Raw genomic sequence first — 26,547 nt, 5'->3', positions numbered from 1 at the left:
TCCACGCGAGAGGCGTGTTCAGCCAACACCAGAGAAGCAGAAATAGCGATGTGATCTTCCTCCGCAACGGCACCAGGAACGTGGATCGTTCAAACGGCGCCTCTGCTCAGAGTGGAACCACCAGAGACCCTGAGTGCTTCGGAGGGAAGGGTTTGTCGGAGAGGCTGCTGCGTCTAATTGCTCGCTAGCGGACGCTCCTTCGAGCGCGCCGTTCCTGTGTTTTGACCTTGATGAATTATCTGTCCTTATTGACAGCGCATGGATATTTCTTAAAAGCGGGGGCTAATGGAGTTCTGGTGAGATGATGAAATGCGTCGCGGCCTCCTGGATTAGCCCGGTCTGATCTCTCGGCAGCACGGAGCGCAGCAGCAGAGCGGCAGCCCTCATTATCATAAAGAACAGACGCGTGCGTGCGCTGGGTCCTGAGTTCCTGCGGAACCAGGGCCCCCATCCCATCCAACATATTGCACACCTCACACCTCCAACCTCACACATACAACCTCAACTCACACGTACAACCTCACACGTCACACCTACAACCCCACCTCACACATACAACCTCACCTCACGCCTACAACCTCACACATACAACTCACCTCACACCTCACACGTACAACCTCACCTCACACGTCACACCTACAACCCCACCTCACACATACAACCTCACCTCACGCCTACAACCTCACACATACAACTCACCTCACACCTCACACATACAACCTCACCTCACACCTCACACATACAACCTCACCTCACACGTACAACCTCAACTCATTTCACAACCTCACACCTACAACCTCACCTCACGCCTACAACCTCACACATACAACTCACCTCACACCTCACACATACAACTCACCTCACACCTCACACATACAACCTCACCTCACACGTACAACCTCAACTCATTTCACAACCTCACACCTACAACCTCACATCACACCTACAACCTCACACATAAAACCTCAAATCACACCTCAGTGTTTCCCACACATAGACTAATTTGTGGCGGTGCGCCACAGAATCAACACCGGCCGCCACACATTGCGTTTCGTAAACATTTTTTTTTATCGCTATTTAGGTAAAAACACGCAGCGTATTCGTTCAGCTGCATTTCCTTTCCCTGCTCTCCCTCCGTCTCTTTCACGCACGCGTCTTTCTCACATACACACACAGTCACTACGTCAGCACACGTTAGCAACGATGCATACGCCGTTCTAGTGAGACCGACAGCTACATCAGCGAGCCTTCAGCATTAGTGCCGTAGCTAAAGGTCTAGGAAAGTTGAGGCTACTTTTCGCTAGGTACCGACGGACATGTCTTAATCGAAGGTTCCCCTTCGTTGTTTTGGTGAGAAGTTTCAAGAGCTAGCTACTTACCCGGCGTCATGGAGCCGACCAGTTAAATAGTTATTTAGCACCCTGTATGCAGCGTCGCTACCTGCATATGCAGAAATTATTTGTTTGTTGTTGTTGATTGATTTTGTGAATTATTTCGACCCCCCCCCCCCGGTCTGACATGAAACAACACCCCCCCCCCCCCCCCCCCCCCCCCCCCGCCACATATAGCTTTCTAATCTGTGGGAAACACTGCACCTCACACATACAACCTCATGTCACACACCTAGTATCACCCCCCCCACACACACACAAACTACCACACCTCACACATCCCCCACACATACAGCCCCACCTCACCAAACTTCAACACAACCGTCCCTCTGGCGGAGGAAGGGAGGCTCCACTGAGATGCCTCACAGTAAGATGCCTTCAGCTTTGCCTGTTTCTGCTCACTCATGGCCAATTTACAGAGCTACAGTATGGCATGTGCTCCAACCATCATGCTTAACCTCCCACAATCAACTGTGCCTGCCATTTTACCATCATTAGATTTCACCTTTGGAGGGAAATTATTTACAATCACAACAACAGACAGGGTTAGGCTACCTCACCTTCCCAATGCAGCCCAAGCTCTAGAAGACCCCTTCTTAATGCTCAACCTTGATCTCCTTTATTCAATCATTACTGGGGGAAAAGGAGTTCTCTTTCTAAATAGGCTACAATTCAGGCTTCAAAAAGTATGGAGAAAACTAATGGAGATAGTCTGAACGACGATAAGTGTGCCATTTGTAAAAGGGAGGCTGGAGAATGTTCTTTCAGAGACTCAGCAAACCTCCACAGCGACCTTGTGTTATGTCAATGCCAAGAACTCATTCTAAACGGACATTGAAAAAGGAGATTTTTTGAAGACACTGTACAACTGGATCGCTGTGATTGCCGGATTAAGACAAAATCTTTGAGTATGAAAGCACCTAATCGAGCGCTCTGTGACCCGTCATACCGGAAACGTATTACTACAGTCGTTCAGCAGAGAAGTGACGAACAATATACAGTCTTATATAGTACATAACATCTGGTCATTTCTATGCAACAGTCAGTCATCCTTAAATGTCGGTCAGATTCTCAAGACAATACATCACACAGCCTCAGAACCTGATTTCACAAAGCTCCTTCCCCCTAGGACCTAGGTGATAAGAACTCTCCAAGTCAGGAAATCATAACTCCTTTCTGGGGTCCTTTCCAACCGAGTGTTAATAAATACAAACAATGGCCTCCCTATTCCTCACAATGGATTGCATACGATAAAAGATCAAACAGCTGGTTTATCAGCACATGACTGTACGGCTCCTTCTGAACCTTCCAATAACTTCCCTTCCAGGTCATGAGTATAGACTGACAGCATATAGGAAGTGCCCACCCTAAAAGATCTCCAGTGTACAGGGCGGTCAAACACCTTAATCCTTCACCCCTCTCTTGATCTGACTTGAACTAGTCTCAGGACTTTCATGAACAAAGGAGCTTTACAGTTTACCACTATTAAAACATATTTATCCAAAAATGTCCATAACAACATTTGATTTCAGAGGAAATTATGGATTTAGGATACCGACAACATTCCTTTCCAAATCCACTTTTCAGTTTCAACTTTGCCTCAACTTTGATCCGAGTGAAGTTTGCATCCGCCTAGTTCAACGTAAACGTCAGCTGAAAAACAGCAGCACCCAGATCACCACAACACAAACAGATCTTCTGGCTGACAATAATGGCGTTGACAAGTTGCTAAGGAATGATTAAAGCGACATTTGCAAGTTTGCAAGTGGCTAGCCTCCTGTATAGATCCTCCCGCCTGTTCCAAGTCCAGAATGAGACAATTGATTGCCGTCTAGTCTGAGGCTCGTGCACACGGATCTTGTCATGCACCAGGAAATGGACCGCATTCATCTTGCCCGACTGCAATAAAGCGCCCCGCCTCGAGATTCTATCCCCAAATAAATGCAGACTGATTGGTAAACTCATTCTAATATCAATTTCTATCTGGGGCTCTTTAAAAGGCAATCAGCATAGCTTCATCTCTGCTATATCATGTGCTCCTTCAGATGATGACACAGCACTGTCTCCCCATCACCCCCCCCCCCCCCCCCCCCCCCCCCCCCCCCCCCCCCCCCCCCCCCCCCCTCCCTACTGCATAATAGCCTGTTCCTATCAAGGCATCTGCAATGAATAATGCCACTAGTGAATGGGCTATTTAGCGCGTCTTGGCTCAGATAGGCCCGTCTCTCTGAATATTAATCTGGGATTTTACACTTCACACGCTTCTCTCAGGGCAGTGTCGTTCCTCAGGCGGAGAAGCGAGGCGCTCGCTGGATTCAGTCGAGCGGCTGGGAGAGGTAGGTTTCCTTTTCAGCTCTCGGGGGAAGTGACAACAGTGATTACCGACGACATTTAACTCCGCCGCCGACAAAGCCGACTTGAGACTTTCCTTTCACGATGTAGGCTCTCTCTCTCGTCCACACCGCCGCCAACTCAGACAGCATTTGAACGGAAGAAGCAGCGATTTCGAACGTCGTTCCACACAAAAGACGACACCTACTAGACAAGTCACATGGGGCGTCTTCACATCACAAGGACCCCTCATAAAAAAAAGCAGCAGTCAAGTTTAGGCCGTGGATTAAACAAGCTTTTGTTTTCGACCAAATTACCACCCCCCCCCCTTACCTTCCAGCCGCTGCCCGCCTCTCTGTAGTAAGGGAAGTTGTCGCAGATCCACTGGTAGATCTCGCTCAGCGTCATCTTCTTCTTTGGCGAGCTGTTGATGGCGAAGGTGATGAGGCTGGCGTAGCTGTAGGGCGGCTTGCCGTCCTTGTGCTGCTGGACCTCCTCCTGGTCCAGGGTGGTGTTGGGGTCCAGCAGGGCACTCTTCTTGCCCAGGCCCGGCCCGTGGGCCCCCTGGGCGTCCGCCTTCTGGATGGCCGCCCGCATGGTCAGCTGAGGCAGCCAATCCATGGAGGTCAAACTACTCTCCAGCTCCGACGTCATGGCGACGGCAGGCTGGGCTGGGCGAGGAGGAGGGGGGGTAGGGGGGGGGGGGGACTGCGGGGGGTGGATTGAGGAGGAGCGCGGGGAGGCGTGGCCAGGCGCGGGGGTTGGAGGGGTGGTGGTCGAGTGGGCCACTCCCCCGGAGCAGTGGTTCAGTTGGGCGGTGTCTGGGAGGAGAACCTGGGGGGGACAGAGGAGACGGCAGAGGGTCAGGACAGGATGCAGTCACCCCTGATGACCCCTTACACTCACACAGATAGTCTGCTGGGTTTCAATCTGTGGTGGCCGCCAATTCCAGTTCTCCATTGGAGAATGTAATACTGTCTGTGCCAAATGTGTCCCCCCCCCCCCCCCCCCCCCCCCCCTGCTCCCTTCATCCCTCCTCACTCCCTTCATCCCCCCTCTTCCTCCTCTCCCTGTTCCCTCTCTGCTGCTGACTCAGAGCTGCAGCTCCATCTGGGAGGTGGAGTACAAGTAGGGGAGTTGTTTTCACAACTGCCAGCCAAATGGGGGGACTGGCTCAGGAGGAATTCCTACTCTCTTTCTCCCCCCCGTCTCTCCCTCCCTCCCTCCCTCCCTTCCCCCCCCCCCGTGCGGAGCACTCTGCCGTATACAAGAGGCGCTGTGTCGTCGTGCCAACCGTCCTGTCCTGTCCGAGGCCCCTCCTGTTTGTCTGCTGACTGCACCACATGCAGCCTGGCTCTCTCTCTCTCTCTCGCTCTCGCTCTCTCTCTCTCTCTCTCTCGGCAAACTGCCTGCCTGCCTGTCTGACTGTCTGTCGGTCCATCTGCCTGCCCTTCTTAAAATAGCAGCAGAGGACAGACTAGAGTTACAAGCAAAGGTGAACACAGGCCAGACCGCCACGCAAAACAAGTGGCCTCATGGCCGAGAGACCATGCCAACGACTGAGGGCCCCAAAACATGAAAAACCGAAGAAATCCCTCACGTGTGCCTGTGTGTGCCGTGTTCCCAGTTGTAATAAATACCTTGCAGGCCCAAGAGAGTTTAAGCGATGGTAGGAATGTCCTCCAGTGAGAGACTGCAGAGTCGTAACCAACGGCTCAGCTCGGCCTCCACTTCCTGGAGGACCGCTGCTGCTCTACCTGCCTGCCCACTCCACGGTCTCTCTGTCGGACAGCTCAGATTAGGGGGAGTCATCATCACACGCGCCTCATTGCATTCAACAACGCACACTCATTCTCACACACACACACTCTGTACTGGTGTCAAACCTCAGGGAGACAGTAGGGATTGATCTTCTGTACATGTTCTGCGCGGTTTCTCAGCAGTGATGTTGCACTATACTTTGGAGGGGCAGCTGAAATGTTGATTTCCTTGAAAACCAACTCGGAACAGCCTTTCATCGCCAGGATGGTCAATGAATCTGACAGCGTGGCCCTGGGACTGGGCCTGGAGCTGTGGGTTTCTGAGGCCCTGCCCCTGGCCAGAGACCACGACCAGACACGGGAGGCCAACAGCAGGTTGATGACGGTTGCCCCAACCGGGGCTGCCGTGTGGGAACACCGCAACTCAGAGTCCAATAGCATCTGACCCCATCCTAATGATCCAGATGCTTGCTAATCTACCAGGTCCAGCAGGCGAGGGATAGAGGTGGGGGGGGGGAAAGAAAAAAAAGTATTGACGGAGAGAGAGAGAGAGAGAGAGAGAGAGAGAGAGAGAGAGAGAGAGAGAGAGAGAGAGAGAGAGAGAGAGAGAGAGAGCGCCTAGCTGTTTGTGACAGGCAGTGGCAGACATGATGAAAAGCTGGCTCGTTCTCTGGCTCCCTGCTCCTCTCTGGGTCTCTCACTGCACCACATTACCAATACACATCACAGGTTTCCAAATCCATAGTGCACGAGCATGTTAGAGGGAATAGGGAGGGAGGGAGGCATGAGAGAGGATGAGACTGTGTTGTTGGCACAGGTCCTGGCAGGGGCAGCTAGCCATGGCAGGGCATGCTGCTATCCAACGGTCACCAGTGACTATCAGCCCTCTCTACACTAACTCTCACCCCCACCACACACACATCCACACCCCCCCCACACACACACACAAACAGCCAGCTTCTGGCTTCGACCTGGGGCTTTTTCGACCACGTCCGAACTGGCGAGTGGGAGGGAAATGGGTTGTCACTCTTCAGTCACTTCAAACTCAAATGCGTTTGTCTCCCAGCATGGTCGGACTCATTTCTATCCAGGAGAGCCAGCTTGTTACTGCCAGCCCCTGAAGGATTACCAGCAGATTTGGTTCCCAAATAATAAATAAAAAAAGGATGGAGATCAAGTCTGTGTTCCTTTAATAGAATGTGATGGAACCTGCCAAAGACCGGGAGAGATCGTCATGGTGATGTGACCAAGGCAGGGGTTCTGCCTGGTGTGTCCCACCCCCCCACGAACCCACCCCCACCCACCCAGCCAGGTCTTGCTGACACAGGCAATGAGAGAATCTCTTCCAGATTACCATCTGATAAATCATGTCCTACATGGGGGAACTTGAGGACACCCCCACCTGTCCACCTCCCAGGAAGGTCAGAGTACCAACCTGCCTAGTCAATGGCTAACCAGACCACTTATCTGCAATTCACACATTGAATCCTCTTTTCCCAGCACCATGTCTGTGTTCACTCCTGAGCACCTGCGTCTGTCAGTCTGTCAGTCAGTCTGTCAGTCAGTCTGTCAGTCAGTCTGTCAGTCGGTCTGTCAGTCAGTCAGTCAGTCAGTCAGTCAGTCAGTCAGTCTGTCAGTCAGTCTGTCTGTCAGTCAGTCAGTCTGTCAGTCTGTCAGTCAGTCTGTCAGTCAGTCTGTCAGTCAGTCAGTCTGTCAGTCAGTCAGTCTGTCAGTCAGTCTGTCAGTCAGTCTGTCAGTCAGTCTGTCAGTCAGTCTGTCAGTCAGTCTGTCAGTCTTTCACTCTGTCTTTCACTCTGTCTTTCACTCTGTCTTTCACTCTGTCTTTCACTCTGTCTTTCACTCTGTCTTTCACTCTGTCTGTCTCACAGAGGCATCACACTTCTGGTTCTACTGTTTTATACAGACCCACACACGAGGTCTGAGCCAACTGACATCTAATTCAACACGTTTCCTCAAATATTTACACCACTGATGGTTTAAGGCCTAATGTTTTTAATGTACATGTCTTTGAGGGTGTGTGGGTGTGTGTGTGTGTGTGTATGTGTGTAAGTGTGTGTGGAGGGGAAGGAGTGGGCAGGGGGGGTTACGAGAAAGCAAGAGAAAAGAGATCCAAGGAAGATAACGTGTTAGTGTGTATATGTGTGTGTGTGTGTGTGTGTGTGGGTGTGGAGCTCGCTGTGACAGAGATCTTCCTGTGGTGGGATGGTAACTTGGCAGGGGAGACTCAGGGAGCTGCTAAGCAGAGCTCCCTCTGCTACACTTCAGGATCTGGCACAGACACACGCTCTCACAACAACAACAGTGATGTAACCTGGTAACAGGCCGCTGGCATCCCCCCCCCCCCCCACCCACCACCACCCCCGATCGAAACCAAGGCCATACCTTCCATATCAACAGCCTGTTCTTGCTGCCGGAGAAGCCCTTGTTTTCTTAACGATTGCAAGGGGGAAAAACAGGGAGGGGCAGTCTGGGAACTCCGCCCCCGCTCACCTGCCCCCCCCCCCCCCCCCACCCCTCCGGGTCAAAGGGAGATTCCTCACTTTTTCCAGGCCTGGAGGCTAACGGTGGCTTACCGTGCTATTTTTGGAACCAAACAAAGAAAAAAAAAATATACAACAACATGATATTCAAAATAGAGACACGCATCGTTGGCTATTGTGTGTGCCTGCCTGCTCCTGCACGTGAGGGGGGGCGGGGGTGTCGTCAACGCCTCGAGACCCGTCTTCCAAACGCACGGAAAAAATATATATAAATAATACGGAATGGGGTACGGGCGGTGCCAAGGCAACGGCTTATAATGTCAGTCTTCCCTCTCAATTAAAGGCTTAATGGCTGTGCTGTAGCCAGCCGCGGGAAGACGGCATTAATAACCCAGTCCTTTACTCGCAGTTTTAGGATGTGTCAATTATGGCTGCGCTGCTCACACCGTTGAGCACATTGTTCACATTACTGCAGCCTGCAGCCGGGCGCTGAGCAGGGCCGTGTCTGCAAATAGCTGCTGACTGGCTGACTGGCGGGCTGGCTGGCTGGCTGTGTGTGTGTATGTGTCTGTGTGTGTAAACATGCGTGTGTGTGTGCACCTCTTAGCTCCCCCTTGCTCATTCAGTCCAATCCCCCCTGTGGCTGAATAAATCAACTCCATAATTATTCTGCCAATCAAGTGGGGGGCTGTAGCCGTGGGCAAGCTAACGCTACACACAGAAATACACAGAGAGACACACACACACATCTATATAAATGTGGCCTGCGGCACCAAGGTCAAGAGTAAAGACCAATAGGCAACCTGCTCCTGAATTCTACTGGACCCCAGAGATAACGTCTAGTCACTGCTGGCTCCAGAGATCACCTCCTATCACATCTGGCTCCAGAGATCACCTCCAATCACATCTGGCTCCAGAGATCACCTCCAATCACATCTGGCTCCAGAGATCACCTCCTATCACATCTGGCTCCAGAGATCACCTCCAATCACATCTGGCTCCAGAGATCACCTCCTATCACATCTGGCTCCAGAGATCACCTCCAATCACATCTGGCTCCAGAGATCACCTCCTATCACATCTGGCTCCAGAGATCACCTCCAATCACATCTGGCTCCAGAGATCACCTCCAATCACTGCTCGCTCCAAAGACACAGCGTACTATGGAGCTGAGCACCACCGGGGTTGGAGGGACAGATAGAGGGATTAGTTCTTGCCAAGTAGGCTTGGCTCTAACGGACAAGCCCTTTGGAAGGCCTAGCAGCCAGGGCTGGAGTTAGTGGTGCCCTCGGCTGCCTCCCAGCAGTCTGCAGCCTGCTGCATGACAATATCCCTCCCTGTCCCCAGCTGTCCAGCGAGACTGTGGCCAGTGTTCTCTGGGAGGGGACCTTGAAGCGTCCGCAGGCGGAGTCAAGGGGCGTGCTGACCGTCCAGATCCAGACGGATGGAGCGGTAATTACGCCTTTTGAAGAAAAGGGTTGTGTGTGCGTGTGTGTTGAGAGAGAATCTTTCTGCTGTCTGCCTTCCCTTAGCGTGAGTGCCAAGGAGTTGGGAGCCAAACGCGCATGCGCGTTGGGGCACGCACACACGAGGGCGCAACACACAAGGTCCCTCAGCTCATTGTGCAATCTGCAGGGCCTCACCAAACCACAATGAGCATTCAAGTAATTCAATAAGCTCTTCCAATGAATTTGAGCGGTGATCAGTAGCTAGGGTGGTTCTACCTCTCTCCGTCCCTAACAGCTTGGCTGGGAGGGGCTGGGGCTCTTTGTGTTGGGAGCGGCGGGGGTGCCCTGCCACACCGACCATGCGAACCCAATTACCCCGGTCCCCTGGCCCAGAGGCCCACATTAACACACACTCCCCCTGGGAGGCCGAGTCCACACCAGCCTGGCAGCCTGCAAGAGACGAGGGAGGGGGGGGGGGGGGGGGGGGAGGGGGGGGGAGGGAGGGGGGGGGGGGGGGGGGAGGGGGGAAAGAGAGAGAGAGAGAGACAGAGAGAGAGAGAGAAGGGCGGTAAAACAGGGAGAAAGACAGATGGATAGAAAGAGAGGGAGAGAGTCTGAGAGAGTTAAAGAGAAAGAGAGAGAGAGAGAGAGAGAGAGAGAGAGAGAGAGAGAGAGAGAGAGAGAGACTGGTGCTACTGCTGCGGAATCACAAATAGACCACTTAAGGCTCAGTGGTGGCAGAGGCGTTTCAGTGGCATTCTCAGTGGCAGCCTTTCCTCATCAGCATTCCCCCGGCCCCGTCCGAGGCCACAATTAAATCCTGAGCCGGGCTTCAGGAGAGGCAGCAGCCAGGTAGGCTGGACCCCCGGCCCTGCTCTCCGTCCTGGAGCTGCCTAAGGCTGTCTGAACACTGGGCAGCAGCGCCCAGAGGGAGGGGATGAGGGAAGAGGGGTTATGAAATTCAAAAAGACAACGATCTTGCAGTATTCGTTTGCAGTGCTCCAGTCCAACGCTACACGGCCCGTTGTGCCTCCCCTCCTCTTCTATCCTCTCCACACGCCGCCGTGCTCAAGTGGGACAGAAACACTTTACCAGGAAGAACCTGTCACACCATGACTACCTCGAACTACTGTCTGGGTCACACACAGCTAGAGGGCCAGACCCTAAAGAGACACATGTCAAGACAGGGACAGTGACCACCACACACACACACAAACAAAGCCATACAGAGACTGAATGACACAAGGAAGGGGACACAGACCAGTGATTGAAGATTCAAGGCGATCAAACTGTAATTTGGCGGACAGTAGCTCCTCTAAAGGTGATAGTGGATCTTAGACAGTCCACACCAGAGACAGCAGAAGTGTGGGGGGAGGGGGGTGGTGGGGGGAGGGGGGCATAATTAAAACCCATTTAGCTTTTTAATCAATATCCAATCTCTCCCAAATAATGAACAGCATATTAAAGAGTTGACTGGCAGACAGGGCTGCTGCGTGATGTCATTAAGCTGTAGGAACGCTGCAGGATGTATGGGCTCTCCGCTCGCACCCACGGACTCACGCTCCTTCAACGCTCTGTGGTCGCCCTCACGGACCAGGGCTAACAGTGAGCGGGGCTAACAGTGAGCGGGGCTAACAGTGAGCGGGGCTAACAGCGAGCGGGGCTAACAGCGAGCGGGGCTAACAGCGAGCGGGGCTAACAGCGAGCGGGGCTAACAGCGAACGGGGCTAACAGCGAACGGGGCTAACAGCGAGCGGGGCTAACAGCGAGCGGGGCTAACAGCGAGCGGGGCCAACAGCGAACGGGGCCAACAGCGAGCGGGGCTAACAGCAAGCGGGGATAACAGCGAACGGGGCTAACAGCGAATGGGGCTAACAACCAACCATCACAGGGTCCACATTGACACTCACTAACGGACTACAAAGAACACAGAAACAACCTGAGGTCAGTGTGTTGCTTTCTGTCATTGGCTACTATAAACCTCATAATACAGAGTGCGCACATTACACAGAAACAGACGCGTACACACACACACACAAATCAGGTCTGAGCCTTCATGGTCCAACCAGGAGGGGCTGCCACCAGTCATAAAGCCATGTGCCCTTTCCCCCGAAACAATCATTCCAGTGCATTTGTGGTTGCACAACAGCACGGAGCAGGCCAGATTAGAGGATTAAGTCACAGGTCAATAGTTTCATCTTTTGTTGGCGCTGCAGCTTAGCCTCTGCTCTGCTAAGACAATGTAGCTGTTTGGCACCAGAGTGTCTTTTAGCACAGCCAGGCTAGCTGCTGCTGCTACTACTAGTCGGGTGGCTGAGTGGTTAGGAAATCGGGCTAATAATCAGAAGGTTGCCGGATCGATTCCCGACCGTGCAAAATTACGTTGTGTCCTTGGGCAAGGCACTTCACCCTACTTGCCTCAGGGGAATGTCCCTGTATTTACTCTAAGTCGCTCTGGATAAGAGCGTCTGCTGAATGACTAAATGTAAATGTACTACTACTGCTAATGTAACTGGGCTCTGTGTGTGTGTCTGACAAATACAGACGCATCACAAAGTGGCCTCCTCTTTCAGGGTTCCAAATCACTGTCAGGAGAGAGTGGGTGGGGATGAGAGAGAAAGAGAAAGAAAGAGAGAGAGAGTATGAGAAGGGGAAATGTGTTCATCCACAACCAACAGTTTGCTAGTGTTTTTCAACTTCAGACAAGGTGAACCCCTGCAATGGCTAGCACAGCTTTATGGGCCCTAGTCACAAAAGATGAACCCCTGCTATGGCTAGCACAGCTTTATGGGCCCTAGTCACAAGATGAACCCCTGCTATCGTAGCCCAGCTTTATGGGCCCTAGTCACACAAGGTGACACAGAGTTTGCGCCACAGTCATCTGTGGAATTTGACTGTTGCTGACGTGGGCTGCTATGGCCAAACTGTACCTGGTCATAAATTCCTCCCACATTCTCTGGAAGCCTTCCATGCTAATTTGCAGCGGCTGCTCCTATTCTGCTACATAAACAAGTCATGCTAGCTAGCTAGCTAGCTCTGTGGGAGGTAGCCAGCTAGCTAGCTCTGTGAGGTGCACTAGCGCTCTAAAGGAATATAACTCTAGCTGCTCTGAGAAAAAACTACTTCAGTTAGATGTTGTGGGAAACTAGCGACGGTAGTCATCAAGACAGAGGAAAAAAGAGGGTCTTAAAGGGGGCAGGAGCTCAGACTAAAACTACCCATTGTTCATCTTTGGAAAATAGCACCACGGGCACGTGAAAGACTGCCTGAGAAAGCTTAGGGGGATCATACACACCTTTCATGGTCTATACCTGTCTTTCAACAGGTCTGTTCCAGGTCATTTCTATTAATTTGGTTACCAGGAGACCACATTATTTATATTTGGGGCGTGTGAGAAGACAGGTTATAGAGAGTCATTGTTGTGTTAGACTACGCTGGTGAAATACCTAAAGGGCAAAAAGGGATTCATCAGCATGTCATTATACAGTTACATGCAAGGTAGGACAACTCTCTCTTCCTCTCTCTCTCTGTCGCGCACACACACGCAGGCAGGATATTTATCACAATACCAACACATGGATCAAACGTAGCTTTAGGTGCTGGAGAGGTGTGAGATTTTAAGATAATTGAACAAAATTTCTCTCCAAAATTGACACAATAAGTCAATTCGGCACGAGTCTTTCACACCATCAATGTCAGACAGAACTGCAGCCATCACTGAGGATCTGATTAGTGAACCTGGGGTCAACTAATCCAATTGTGTTATGTCTGTGACTGTAAAGTGTTAGGGGTGAGGCAGGGTGAGGGGTGAAGATAGATGGGTGAGGCAGGGTGAGGGGTGAAGGTAGATGGGTGAGGCAGGGTGAGGGGTGAAGGTAGATGGGTGAGGCAGGGTGAGGAGTGAAGGTAGATGGATGAGGCAGGGTGAGGGGTGAAGGTAGATGGGTGAGGCAGGGTGAGGGGTGAAGGTAGATGGGTGAGGCAGGGTAAGGGGTGAAGGTAGATGGGTGAGAGGTGAAGGTAGATGGGTGAGGCAGGGTGAAGGGTGAAGGTAGATGGGTGAGGCAGGGTGAGGGGTGAAGGTAGATGGGTGAGAGGTGAAGGTAGATGGGTGAGGCAGGATGAGGAAGGGTGAGGCAGGGTGAGGGGTGAAGGTAGATGGGTGAGGCAGGGTGGTTTGCAATTTTTTCCCTCGTGAGGAACACTGAGGGAGTCAGATAGCTGAGTGGTTAGGGAATCGGGCTAGTAATCAGAAGGTTATCAGTTCGATTCCCGGCCGTGCGAATTATGTTGTGTCGTTGGGCAAGGCACTTCACCCTACTTGCATCGGGGGAATGTCCCTGTACTTACTGTAAGTCGCTCTGGATAAGAGCGTCTGCTAAATGACTAAATGTAAAATGAAAATGTAACACTGAGTCATATCATTCCCCCACTTCCCCTCTCAAAGACTAAGGGCTACAGAGCTACAGACGGGCTTAAAACCCCATGGAGCCACTCAAGGAGGCCTACCTTGACTTTATCCGAGTCCGCGACACTGCCCCTTTAACAAGGATCTTGGAATACACTCCAGTCTCTGTGATTTCCTGGGCTGGCAGCCTCCAGAGTCATCCTGTCAGTCAATGGTAGACGAGGTGGTTGTTAGCTGCCAATCGATATGCCCAGCTCATCACAAGTCCAGTCTATAACATTTATCCCACCATGGTTGGCCATAGATTTCACTGCAGCCTTTTTGACAGCATGAAATCTACTGACTGTAGGAGAGGTGTGCAAGTACACGTTTTGCATGGCGACGCAGCAAAAATATGCAGGGTGTGTCGTCAGCCTTTCCAATTGAACTCGGCGCAAAATAAATTGCATTTGGTGATTTAGACGTGGATCCAACTGGACAATGGAGGGCTTAGTGCTGTGTGGTTACCTTTCAGGGATCCTTTTCCAGCTGCAGCGCAGGGGGGAGGAGGTACAGGCCTCCCCACATCTCCCACAACCCCACACTGCAGCATCTCAAACCAGGACAAGCACTGCCTGCTCTCCTCACTGTTCACCTCCTTTCAGACGGTACTCGTTTCTCCACGAGAACGCACGCGCACAAACACACACACACACACCTTAAACACACGCACACTAGGACCTGAACACGCACACCTTAAAACGCATGCACGCACGCCCACACCCCTTATATACTATAAAACAAACACACATACTGCACACGCACCAACAAAGTACACACCATCCCTATACTGTACACAGTGCTCATTACAGCGGATTTCCAGGGCAGAATGAGAAGACATGAAACAGAAGTCCCACTGGCTGTCTGTCTGTCTGGCTGCCTGCATGCCTGCACTGAGGAGAGCTTCCCTCCTCTGACAGAGAGCTTCACTTCAGGCCCCAGACACAGCCGGCACAGTAAACAAACACAGGCGGCAGCGGCGGCTTCCTGAAAGCGAACATATATAATGCGCGCACGCTAGCTGTTGTGTATGGGTATGAAACACTCCAGAGCTCAGTACAATGTCATTCCCACCAGGCTCTGCATCGCTGTGTTGCATTCCTGCACACTGCAGAGAGGCCCGCAAGAATGGAATACATCAAAAGTTTTCAGTGGCCAGCGTTCAGCGGCCTCGACGAATACAGAACCCTGGAGCACACAGACGGGCACTTCCTAACCAGCTCCACGAAGCTGGGCGGGAGAGGGACGGAGGTGTGCGTTCTCGGACACAGGAAGGAACAAACAGCTCCTTATCCATTCGTCTCCGTTTGCGGTGAGGTCGCATGGCCGAGAGAACGACCACGATCATTCCTCCTGAGCACGTCGCAGCCTCAGGTAGCTCCCTCTCTTCTGTCCAGCGCGAGACAGTCATTACAGTTTTATGACAGCCTAAGCATGAGAAAGCATGCGCTGGTCAAGGGCAAGCTGAGCTGTACAGGTCAATAAAACTCCCCATAGCTCTCCAGGGCCCACTCTTTCTGTTATTCCGTTTCTGTCTCCATCTTTTCTGTTTCATCTTTCCCTCTCCTTCCATATGACTCTCTCTATCTTTCCCTCTTCTACCTCTCTCGCTATCCCCCTCTCTCTCTTCAGGGCTTCTGTAGAACAAAGGTGAGGGAGGGATGATGGAGAGGTGTCATGGGTGAACTGCACACACCACACATCAGATGGACTAGGGGAAGTAGTCTTGAACCATTCAAAAATATTGTAAAAAAAAAAAATAAAATAATCTCCAATGCAGGCATATGCCTGTAGGCAACACGGTAGTATTGAGTTACCTCTGGAATACCCAATGAAACAGTATCAGCCATAATAACCTTTGCGTTCAGCGTTGCGGTGCGCTGTGAAGCCACGTGCCTCGTTATGTTCTGGTCATGGCAAACATGACAAGACCCTCCTGCTAGCTACATGAGCACATTTTTTGAATGCCTAAGCGCTGTTGCTCAATTAGAGAGAACCATTTTTATTTTGCCACTTTTGCTAAAATAAGAAAAGCTAAAAAATTCCCCAGTTCCCTCTCGGCCTCCTCCATATGAGGTGCTTTTGTTTGCGATGACTCACTTGGCGAAAGTGGCGTGTCATGTGGCAACATGACTCACAAATCAGAGAGAGGAGCAGAGCACCGAGGACCAGGAGAGCACAGATAAGGAGAGGAGAGACAAGGAGAGGAGAGACAAGGAGAGGAGAGACAAGGAGAGGAGAGACAAGGAGAGGAGAGACAAGGAGAGCACAGACAAGGAGAGGAGAGACAAGGAGAGGAGAGCACAGACAAGGAGAGGAGAGCACAGACAAGGAGAGGAGAGCACAGACAAGGAGAGCACAGACAAGGAGAGGAGAGACAAGGAGAGCACAGACAAGGAGAGGAGAGACAAGGAGAGGAGAGCACAGACAAGGAGAGCACAGACAAGGAGAGCACAGACAAGGAGAGCACAGACAAGGAGAGCACAGACAAGGAGAGCACAGACAAGGAGAGCACAGACAAGGAGAGCACAGACAAGGAGAGCACAGACAAGGAGAGCACAGACAAGGAGAGCACAGACAAGGAGAGCACAGACAAGGAGAGCAGGGCACAGACAAGGAGAGACAAGGAGAGGAGGAAATCGGAGTTGTGCAGAACTATACTGTTGCAGACAACGGACTTCTAGTCCCCAACCATGGCGGACCCTTCAGCTCTCCACCAGGCCAGCCAGCCAGAGCAGAACCGTTCCTCCCCTCACGCTCACTTCCTCTTTACAGACCTGGTCTGGCAGCACAAGCTGATTTCAGCTACTCACCTGCTTGCTTAATCCTACCCTGTTATATCAGATCTGAGGGAGGATCATGGTAGGGAACAGCATGGTCCAAAGGCTCGATGCTAAGACGGTTTTAAATCGAGCCAAAGCTGCATTCATCTGACAACATTTCAGCCAAAGCGCTGAAATTCATCAGACACGTTCAGAGACGGTCCTCCAAAGACTAATTTGTCGGCCTGGAGAACAAGATGTAGAGCTCAGCAGGCTCCGTTTAACAGGATGGAGATTATTGACAATTTTCTCCTTTTGTCAGGGATGGAACATAGCTCCGGAGCTCCCAGAGACTCGCACAAAAGACCCCAGAAGCATCATCCATCAGCCCAGCCAGGACACTGCCGGGTGTGTGGAGACTGATCTCTGCAGCCGCGATGCCAGTTAGCAAAGAGAGCACATGAGGTCTTTAAAGTCCCAGACGCATCCGCCCCTGCTTTGACTCACCCCCCCGCTGCTGAGTGTCACCCCCCACGGCCCTCCGGCTTTCACAGCCCCCCCTCCGCCTCGGGAGCCCTAATAGGGGGAAGGAGACAGTGAGGGAAGTGAAGGCATCACAGCCTTTTTAGAAGCTGAAATAAACGAGTGAACACACAACCCGGGGCGGGCGGGCCGGGGGGGTTCCAGGGAGTCGGGCCGAGCGGGGACGATCGTGGCACGACGATGGCGGCAGCTTCCAAAAGAACAGACATATCAAAGCGGGCGCGGGAACCTCGCAGAGGGGAGGAGAGCAGCGGAGACGCCGCGACACACAGCTTGTTTCTGCTTCAATGAAAGACAGCACGGTCACCAAAAAACAGAGAAAAGAAGAAAAAAATAACACACACTAAAAAAGGAGCAATTAGCGGTTAAAGTTGAAATGATGCCCCCGTTGGAAAACTACATTTTTCGAATCAAAAAAACTCGGCTCATCTCCTCTGACTGATCGTGAAGACTTTGATGTTGCCCTCGCTTTCTCTTCAGAGATGCTGTTGCTAACAAGGCTTATGGGAGATAACTCGGCTCTTGATCCTGTCCCCTTCCTACAGCCTATAACGCCTGCAGTACTTTATCAAGACATTTAGGACTCACTTGCCGTAGTTGAACAGTGACAGCTCGGTCCAGGTCGAATGGATTTCTGACCAACAATGGCACGTGTTTTGTGTGAACAAAAACTAACTATACGACAAAGCGAAGTCTTGTCAAGACAAAGATGAAAATCCTAACGCCTGGCCTGGGACACACTGGCTGCGAAGCGCCGCGAATAGCTGCGAAGGGCCTGGAAGCGCCGCCTTTTTTCTTTCGGCGCCCATGTTATCACCGGCTGGCAGTGTGGCGCGCCGCGAAACACCGCGATTTGCTCGAGCTCTCCAGCGATTGTTTCGGCAGCAGGTCGAATTTTTTCGCGAGACGCTTGCGAAATCGGCTGCAGGACAGGGGCGTAGCCACAGGTAGGCACAGGCCTACCCAATTTGTTGTAAGGCTTACCCCAAAACGAAAATATCTCTGAAAAATGGTGCACCGGGTGCACATCGCAAAGTAAATAAGAAAAAAACGTAAAAGATGCCTATCCATATTTTTCTAGGCCTACCCAAAAATATTATTCTGGCTACGCCCCTGCTGTAGGATGATAAAATACACCATATTTTTTATATATTTGAATAAAAAAAAACATGTTATTATGATTTTAATAAATTAATTGTAGACTATGGTGAACATTTGTAAAGTTGTAAACTTTAATTATTTTATTAAATATTACTTAGGCCTACGTACTTACCAATATTATCCCTATATAATTTAAGCTACCTGACTGCACAATGTTGGTAAAGAACGGCCGTTCCATGTGGTTACCCTGATACAAACGAATGAAAATAAACAGATTGATCTGTTGAGCCAGCATGCCCGTAGTTGTTTCAGAACGGTCTGTCTATTGGCAGAGATAAACGAGTTATCACGCGTTGCACACAACACACGCGTGCAGACATAGCGAGAGGGAACCCCCAAGTCGATTTTGAAAATCAGCTGAGAAATTCAAGGAGATCGAGGACATCAAATTAATTGTCGAAGTTGAAAAGCACAGGGAGTTGTATGACCCCCAGCACCAATTTTACAAGGACAACGTAAAGAAGGATCAATGCTGAGATGCTGTTGTTGGACTAATACGTTTCCTAAATATAGCCTATGCCATGTTTATGTACCATATCAGCGCTACATGTGAAAACGGAAAGCTCAGAGGTTAAAGACTTGATGACCCGCGCGGAGAAATGTGTGTCTGGTGTGAACTGTTTCGCGCCATTCGTAGCCGATTGTGGCGCTTCGCAGCCGGTGTGTCCCAGGCGTAACGCTCTGACTGGCAACCCGCCTAATTGGATATGCGGCACAACAACAAAAACCATGCAATTACAGATGCTGACGGGACTTGAATGAGTTGAGAAGCTGACATTTGTGGAACTGGCGCGAGAATAAGCTAATATCAAACTCAATAATTTTGCTGCTAATGAGACATCAAAGTTGAGATGTTAGCTGACTAGCTCGCGCAGAGCGGCAGCGGTGGAAAGCTCTGGGAGGTGACTGCCGTGTTCGAGACCCAGGGCTGCTGCATTCCCCCATCCACGTCCTGAAAAACGCTTCAACTACATTTTGATTGACTCACATTTACCCCTCCCCCTAGCTGTATTCTATGAGAACGAAAAAAAGAAAATGTTAGAAGTAGGTCATTCAGTCTCCTGTGAGTCATGGATTCTGGCATTAGACAGGTAGGAAGAAGAAGTCAGAGAACAAGCAGATGCTAAACCCACTAACAATTATCGGCATCTAATGGGGATGCTGTATGAATATACACAGTAGTTATCAGGTTTTGCACAAACTTGTGGAATCCATTCATGCTGTCATAAAACAAAAGTGGGATTTAACAAATACTAAGATTTTCTGAAATTCCTGCAAACGGTTCAGCTTAAAATTGTTCAAAAAGTGTGTATTGCATTGGCAACAAATGCTAAATATAATTATCTTGACAAGTGGTCACAGATGTTTGGACCCTATTGTCAATCAATACGGACAACTGTTGGATAAGCAATATGAAAGCCACATGGTTCAGTTTCACGTCAAAACGAACAAGCCATTGGATGAGGGTGTAAAGGGGAGTGTGATGTTAATGATCAGACAGGGGCTACGGAATCCTGCATAGTCATACAATAAAGCTATGAGTAAGTTATATAGCCAAAGGTGTATGCTCTGTGTGTGTGCTTAATGAGGACTTTCAGTGTTTCCCACAGATTAGAAAGCTATATGTGGCGGGGGGGGGGGGGGGGGTGTTGTTTCATGTCAGACCGGGGGGGGGGGGTCGAAATAATTCACAAAATCAATCAACAACAACAAACAAATAATTTCTGCATATGCAGGTAGCGACGCTGCATACAGGGTGCTAAATAACTATTTAACTGGTCGGCTCCATGACGCCGGGTAAGTAGCTAGCTCTTGAAACTTCTCACCAAAACAACGAAGGGGAACCTTCGATTAAGACATGTCCGTCGGTACCTAGCGAAAAGTAGCCTCAACTTTCCTAGACCTTTAGCTACGGCACTAATGCTGAAGGCTCGCTGATGTAGCTGTCGGTCTCACTAGAACGGCGTATGCATCGTTGCTAACGTGTGCTGACGTAGTGACTGTGTGTGTATGTGAGAAAGACGCGTGCGTGAAAGAGACGGAGGGAGAGCAGGGAAAGGAAATGCAGCTGAACGAATACGCTGCGTGTTTTTACCTAAATAGCGAAAAAAAAAAATGTTTACGAAACGCAATGTGTGGCGGCCGGTGTTGATTCTGTGGCGCACCGCCACAAATTAGTCTATGTGTGGGAAACACTGACTTTATTGAACCTAGGCTCGGTCTACACGCTGTCCAAAGTCTTGTAGCTTACATTTTTCTCATTCTCACACTAGCCTGGGTTGACTCAGACCACATTCCTAGAGTGGTTTCAGCCACGACCAGGAACCTCTCCAGAGCAGACGGTGGAGCCTGGGTGAGACAGGCCTGGGTCAGAGGCACAGGAGTCAGGGACATGGAGGTTGGGGCATGGGGGCTGGCATCCAGTGGGATGTATGACTCAGGCAGCTTCAGCTTCCATAACCTGAAGGAAGCCAGTCGGTAAGCCAGTCAGAAACCCTGACCCTGCAGAGCTGATTGGCATGCCTCTCGTCGTATCGTAAACACTGAATTACTTCCTTAACTACATCAAGGGCCATTGGCAGAACCCCCACCTTGACGGATCTGCCCCCAACCCCCGCCTTCAGGCCTCTCACTCATCCACCCTGAGGGAGCAGCACAGCAGGCCAGAGGAAGTATGACTCACACCAGAAACAAGATGCATTCTTAAGAAACCTCCACTGACGGGGTGTTTGCTAAGCAGTGAAGACCAGCGCTACTTAACTCCTGGGAGAAAGTGAGAGAGAGAGTGAGCTAGGGAGAGAGGGAGTGAGTGAGGGAATGGGTGAGTGAGAGAGGGAGGGAGAGACAGAGGAAGAGAGAGAAAGCAAACAGAGAGGTAGAGCGGGAAGGAAAGAGTGAGTGTGTGAAAGAGAGAACTGGAGAGACAGAAACCCAAGCAGTGGGAGAGGGAGGGGAGGGGTGAAGGAAGAGAGTCATCACTCATTCTGTCAGTCGGCGCTCCACAGATCAACCTTTCCTCCAGCTCCACAGAGAGATTCCTTGGCTTCTTTCTTAGGTTTTCTGAATCACACACACATCGTCTGCACACAGTGGAGCTGGCTACATCAACCTATAGTGTTGACCTTCTGACTTTCACAAAATCTGCTGGATAAAGTCATTTTTTGCTGAGCTGGAAGAAGGTGATCATGACTGAAGGACAGGCTGGGGTGAAGAGATACATTAATCACTGACTTCAGACATCTGGCCCAAGACACACACACACACACAGCAGTGACCCAATTGACCCACTTAGCTCTAGCCTTCCTAATCAGGCTTCAGAGAACTGACTTAATTAAAACTAACTCTGACTGATTATCCTCAACAGGCAGGAGGTTCTGTCTGGGGGGGCGTTCACAATACACTTCCACCTGCAGTTACCACACACAACTCACGCACAAACATATCCCCTCACACACATGGTGTACATGCATGCACACCCATGGCCAATTGTGTCAACATATGGCACAAAAACGATTTGATCCCAGCTAGGTTGAAGGTTTTAATAATAGGCCTACATACATATTCAGTCTTTAACAAGAGAACTCGTAACTTTGTTTTGTGTGTGTGTGTGTGTGTTTGTGGGGGGGGGGGGGGGGGGGGGGGGGGGGGCGGCTGAGATATCCCCCTCCTTAAAAGTCACTGACCATCTTCAGAAGGTTACAAAGCTCCTTCACTTGGAGGTGAAATTAGCATTCGCCGAGAGTGCATAAGCTAGCCACTGTAATTAAAATGGATGCTAAATAGTATGATGAGAGCCCCATTATCATCACTTAAGCTGTGTAAGCTTAGCGAAATCCATTCCCAGCACACAGCTCACTTGCCTCCGCAGAGCCTCAATCATATATCACTGGATTGTACTGAGCATAACCCCACCAATGAGACAAGGAGGAAAAGACCTCTTCTGAAAATGGCCTCCAGTGTCAAGGATATGGGGCCGGGTAGGATACAATACGCAGTAGGTCTAAGTAACTTCTTATTCAAGTATGATTCATGAATCCTTTAAGGTATTTAGTAAAGGCACACCTACATGACGGACTATAATGTGTAGACTAGCAGTGTTAAAGTTATATTATTAAAACAAGTCAACTGTACGGCGAGTTAAAGGCTAGATCATAGTCTAATCTGAGGAGGTCTAGCTCCCTACAGTTGAAGTAGATGTTTGTTTCATCCAACCATGATCCACTTTGGTACAAATGTAAATCAGTGCAATAACCAGATGAGTTCAACTCCACAGGTTCAGTGATCCATGTCTGTGATTGATTTAGATTTTGACGGCTCGAAAGACACACACACACACACACACACACACACAGGGAGAGAAAGAGAGAGGGGAAAGTGAAAGACTTCAGAATTCAAGATTCAGTATGCCAGGCAGTATTTGGCTGCTATAGATGAATAAAAAATGAAAGCGTGGTTCTCTCTCTCCCTCTGTCCCTCCTTCTCTCTCGCCTCTGAGAAGGATGAGAGAGGAGGGGGTGCGTTTGAAAACTCGGAACAAGCGCTGCATCCCCACATCCAGTCCTATACAGCATGGGGCTCTTTAAAAATTCATTAATTTACAGCAAAAATAGATTAAAGCACCAGTGTTTCCCACAGATTAGAAATCTAATTGTGGCGGGGAGGGGTGGGGGTTGTCAGACCGGGGGGGGGGGGGGGGGGGGGGGGGGGGGGGGTCGTGTCGTAATAATTCCTTCGTTAATAATTCGTTACACAGTTAATTTGTTAATAATTTGTTACATTCACACCTTCACAAATTAACAACAACTAACATCATTTCTGCATTATGCATGTAGCAACGCTAGTGGTAAACAACTATTTAACTGGTTGGCTCCATGACGCCGAGTAAGTAGCTAGCTCTTGAGACTTCTCACCAAAAGAACGAAGGGGAAACTTCGAGTACTGTAAGTCGCTCTGGATAAGAGCGTCTGCTAAATGACTAAATGTAAATGTGAGTAAGGTACTTAGCGAAAAGTAGCCTCAACTTTCCTCGACTTTTAGCTACGGCACTAATGCTGAAGGCTCGCTGATATCTGTCGGTCTTACTAGAACGGCATGTGTATGCATTGTTGCTAACGTGTGCTGACGTAGTGACTGTGTGCATATGTGGGAAAGACGCATGAGTGACAGAGAGACGGAGGGAGAGCAGGGGAAAGGAAATGCAGCTGAACGAATACGCTGCGTGTTTGAACCTAAATAGCGATTAAAAAAAAATGTTTTACGAAACGCAATGTGTGGCGGCCGGTGTTGATTCTGTGGCGCACCGCCACAAATTAGTCTGTGTGTGGGAAACACTGAAAGCACCCAGCTGAGCAAAACTCCAAATATGTGGCTGGAACAACATGGCTGCTAAATCATCTCCCTCCAAGCCTGGGGGCTTGGTCCCTCAGTAGAAGGCCTGGACAGCTTTCACCTCACAGCACCTTGAGAATCCTTTATTTTCAATCATTTCTAAAATAATGTGCTTCTAATTGTCGACTTTAATTACGGCCTCCTTTAGATGCTGCGAACAGCCAAAGTATGAAGAAAAAAAAACAGAAACTAATTAAAATCTGTCCAAGGAAAGCGCCAATCCCCATAAAATGCAATGCCAATGTCGATCTCCACTAAATGAGGTTCACTTAAGTGCAATTATTCCCCTCTGATCTCTCCTATAAAGAGAGTCCTTTAACACGGAGAAGTGGGCTCACACAATGTGACAGCAAACAGGATTGGAATAGGAATCGGGGAGGCATTTCCAGAAGATGAATGGCTTCGTAGCTCATCTGCATTCCGCCGATGTGCGGCGTTGCTAATGAAGACGGAGCTGCTCCCGTCTCCCGAGCACGTCTTCCAGGAGAGGATGACTCCCCACCGGATTACAACAGAACAAGCGGGAGATTTCAGACCCGGGCCGTCTCAGACGATCGTCTAGCCTGAGCCTCCTCGCATGACGTGCCCTGCTCTCCAGCAGAAGCCTCCAGCGGAGGAGAACGAGGGGACAGCTTATTGACCGAGAGACAGTAGGTCTAGGCCTCGTCTGTGGCTGTGTGCAGGTTTGTGGTGACGTTGAAGGCCAGCTCAGGTTTGAAGAAGAAAACAAAAAAAACTAAACGGAAGTGCTTAAGTATCATACAGGGTAGACAATAACTGAACTACACTAATCTAAATCAAGAGGATTTCACGGCCAAGGCTGCACCAAATGGAAGCACCGCAGGATGCACGAGGCTCTAGGTTTTAGACTGCAAAATAAGACAAAAAGAGCACAAGGGATGAAAAAGAAAAAGAGAGGATAGAAGGTTTATAATACCCCCTACCCCCTCGAGTGCAAGTGTTTGCGTCTCTTAGAGAGCGGGTGACAGTGACCTGTTGGGCCGTGTCCAGACACATGGCAGAGCAAGGCAGGGGGAGGGTGGTGGCGGTGAGTCTGGTAAACTGTGTCTCACGCGCAACCATTTGAATAATCACTCTAACAAGCGGAGAGACATTAAAGAGGATCTCAGGCTAGGCACAGAGCCACATCTGAATTCCAAATGCAGCTGCTCAAAGAAAGGTGAGACAGCAGCAGTTTCTCCCTCGGTTCAGCATCCTCCCTCTCTCTCCCTCTAATACCATGTTATTAGTCCAATAATTCTATTTTTTGCCATCGGCCAAGAAATTCAAGAACACGAGGCCAATGAAATGCTGTGAAAGTCTGGGAAATACAAAAAGAAAAGGTTTGGGGAGATTACCTCCTATGGCTTTTGCTGCTGTTTCATTATGTCCATTCAACAAAACTGCCCCATGCGCCAGTACCGTTCAGCACAGCTGGGTGATGGCTTCCCTTTTGAAATGTTCCCTGAAACCTCATCAGTCAGCTGCAGAACTGAACAACCACCTACAAAACCATGCAAGTCTTAAACAGACACAAGAGGTCCCCTAATATGGAAGTCATCTAAGAGGACGATGGGCCACATGATGCTTGTAGAAGGAGGAAGTAGGCATCACTATAGGCACACGTGGTCTGACCGCACACTTTCTTACCTGCACGCCACACAGAAGCATCACCACCATTCTTCATCCCTCACACTGTGTCTCTCTCTCTCTCACACCACACACACTCCCTCCCTTCCACACACTCACACCACACACACTCATTCAAAGCCTAAATTTACAGTTCATGGCCTCAGCAAGTGGTTACATTTAGTCATTTAGCAGACGCTTTCATCCAAATGGTTATGACGTAAACAAACTATGTAGGATGATATAAATACCTAATTTACATATGGTTTCAGTATGTTTTGTGTATCAGTATGAATATGTGCCTGCTTCAATACAGTATGGAAATACCTAATGGGAGGGCACAACTGTCTCAACTGTGTATTGTGTCCATCTACTCGTGGTGGTACAGCAGACTCTACATCTACTTTGAGATGTAGAGTCTGCTGTGTTGAACTGAAGGGATGTCTTGTCCGGCCTAACAAGTGATGGAATGACGGAACCCCTGAGGATTTGCAGCCCTCGAGGGGAAGTCCTCAGAACCGTCAGAGAGACAGAATTCAGAGAAGACACAAAGTAATGACGACAAAGTCTAATCACCGCTTAGCCTACTACATAAATACTGTACTTAGAAACACAGACTGGGTTTCAGGGAAAATGTGCAGGATCATTTGTGAGCAAAAAATAAATCAAACTCATCTACTAAGAATAAACCTTTTACAGTAGGTTGGGGATGGCAGAGCCACACAGTGTATGTCTGGAATAGACGTTCACCAGGTCTAACCTGTGGTTGTTTCTGACTGAGATGAAAGATAAATTGTCATTCAAGAGATGGGAAATAGACCCAGATTCAAGCCTGTTGAAGATGCCAATCCAATGGGGGTCAAAGTAAGTACTGTACTTTCTGACATACATCTCTTTGTGAACCTATACCACCACGGTGCACAAACCTTAAGTCTGAACAACATTCCTTACAAATAGGATATTACATTAAGATGTACTTGGATGGAACATGGATAGAATTATACCTGGGCCATCATATGACACCAAACCCAAGTCTGTCACAAACAAGGATCAGTTTTCTTGTGCAGTATGATTACCAGGAGACAAATTATGTTGTGGTGTCAGCATGCCTCCGCACATCAAAATGTAGTATCTCTATCCAATAGATCCAGAAAAGACAAATATTTTTGTGATGGCATGGATAAGT

General features: G+C 49.8%; 1 protein-coding gene across 1 annotated transcript in view; it reads right to left on the bottom strand.

Moving 5' to 3' along the window:
- foxj3 (forkhead box J3) overlaps positions 1–26,547 on the bottom strand; it is a 47,444-nt gene that overhangs the window by 19,847 nt on the left and 1,050 nt on the right. Inside the window, exons 2-3 of the mRNA XM_047026650.1 lie at positions 3,986–4,556; positions 565–571 (exon numbers count right to left, since the gene is read on the bottom strand). Coding sequence (XP_046882606.1) covers positions 565–571; positions 3,986–4,376 — 398 coding nt within the window. The 5' untranslated portion in view covers positions 4,377–4,556. The remainder of the gene's footprint in view (positions 1–564; positions 572–3,985; positions 4,557–26,547) is intronic.

Source organism: Hypomesus transpacificus, chromosome 9 (genome assembly GCF_021917145.1).
Source record: "Hypomesus transpacificus isolate Combined female chromosome 9, fHypTra1, whole genome shotgun sequence".
Classification (NCBI taxonomy): Eukaryota; Metazoa; Chordata; class Actinopteri; order Osmeriformes; family Osmeridae; genus Hypomesus; species Hypomesus transpacificus.
This window is presented reverse-complemented; position numbering and strand designations above follow the sequence as displayed.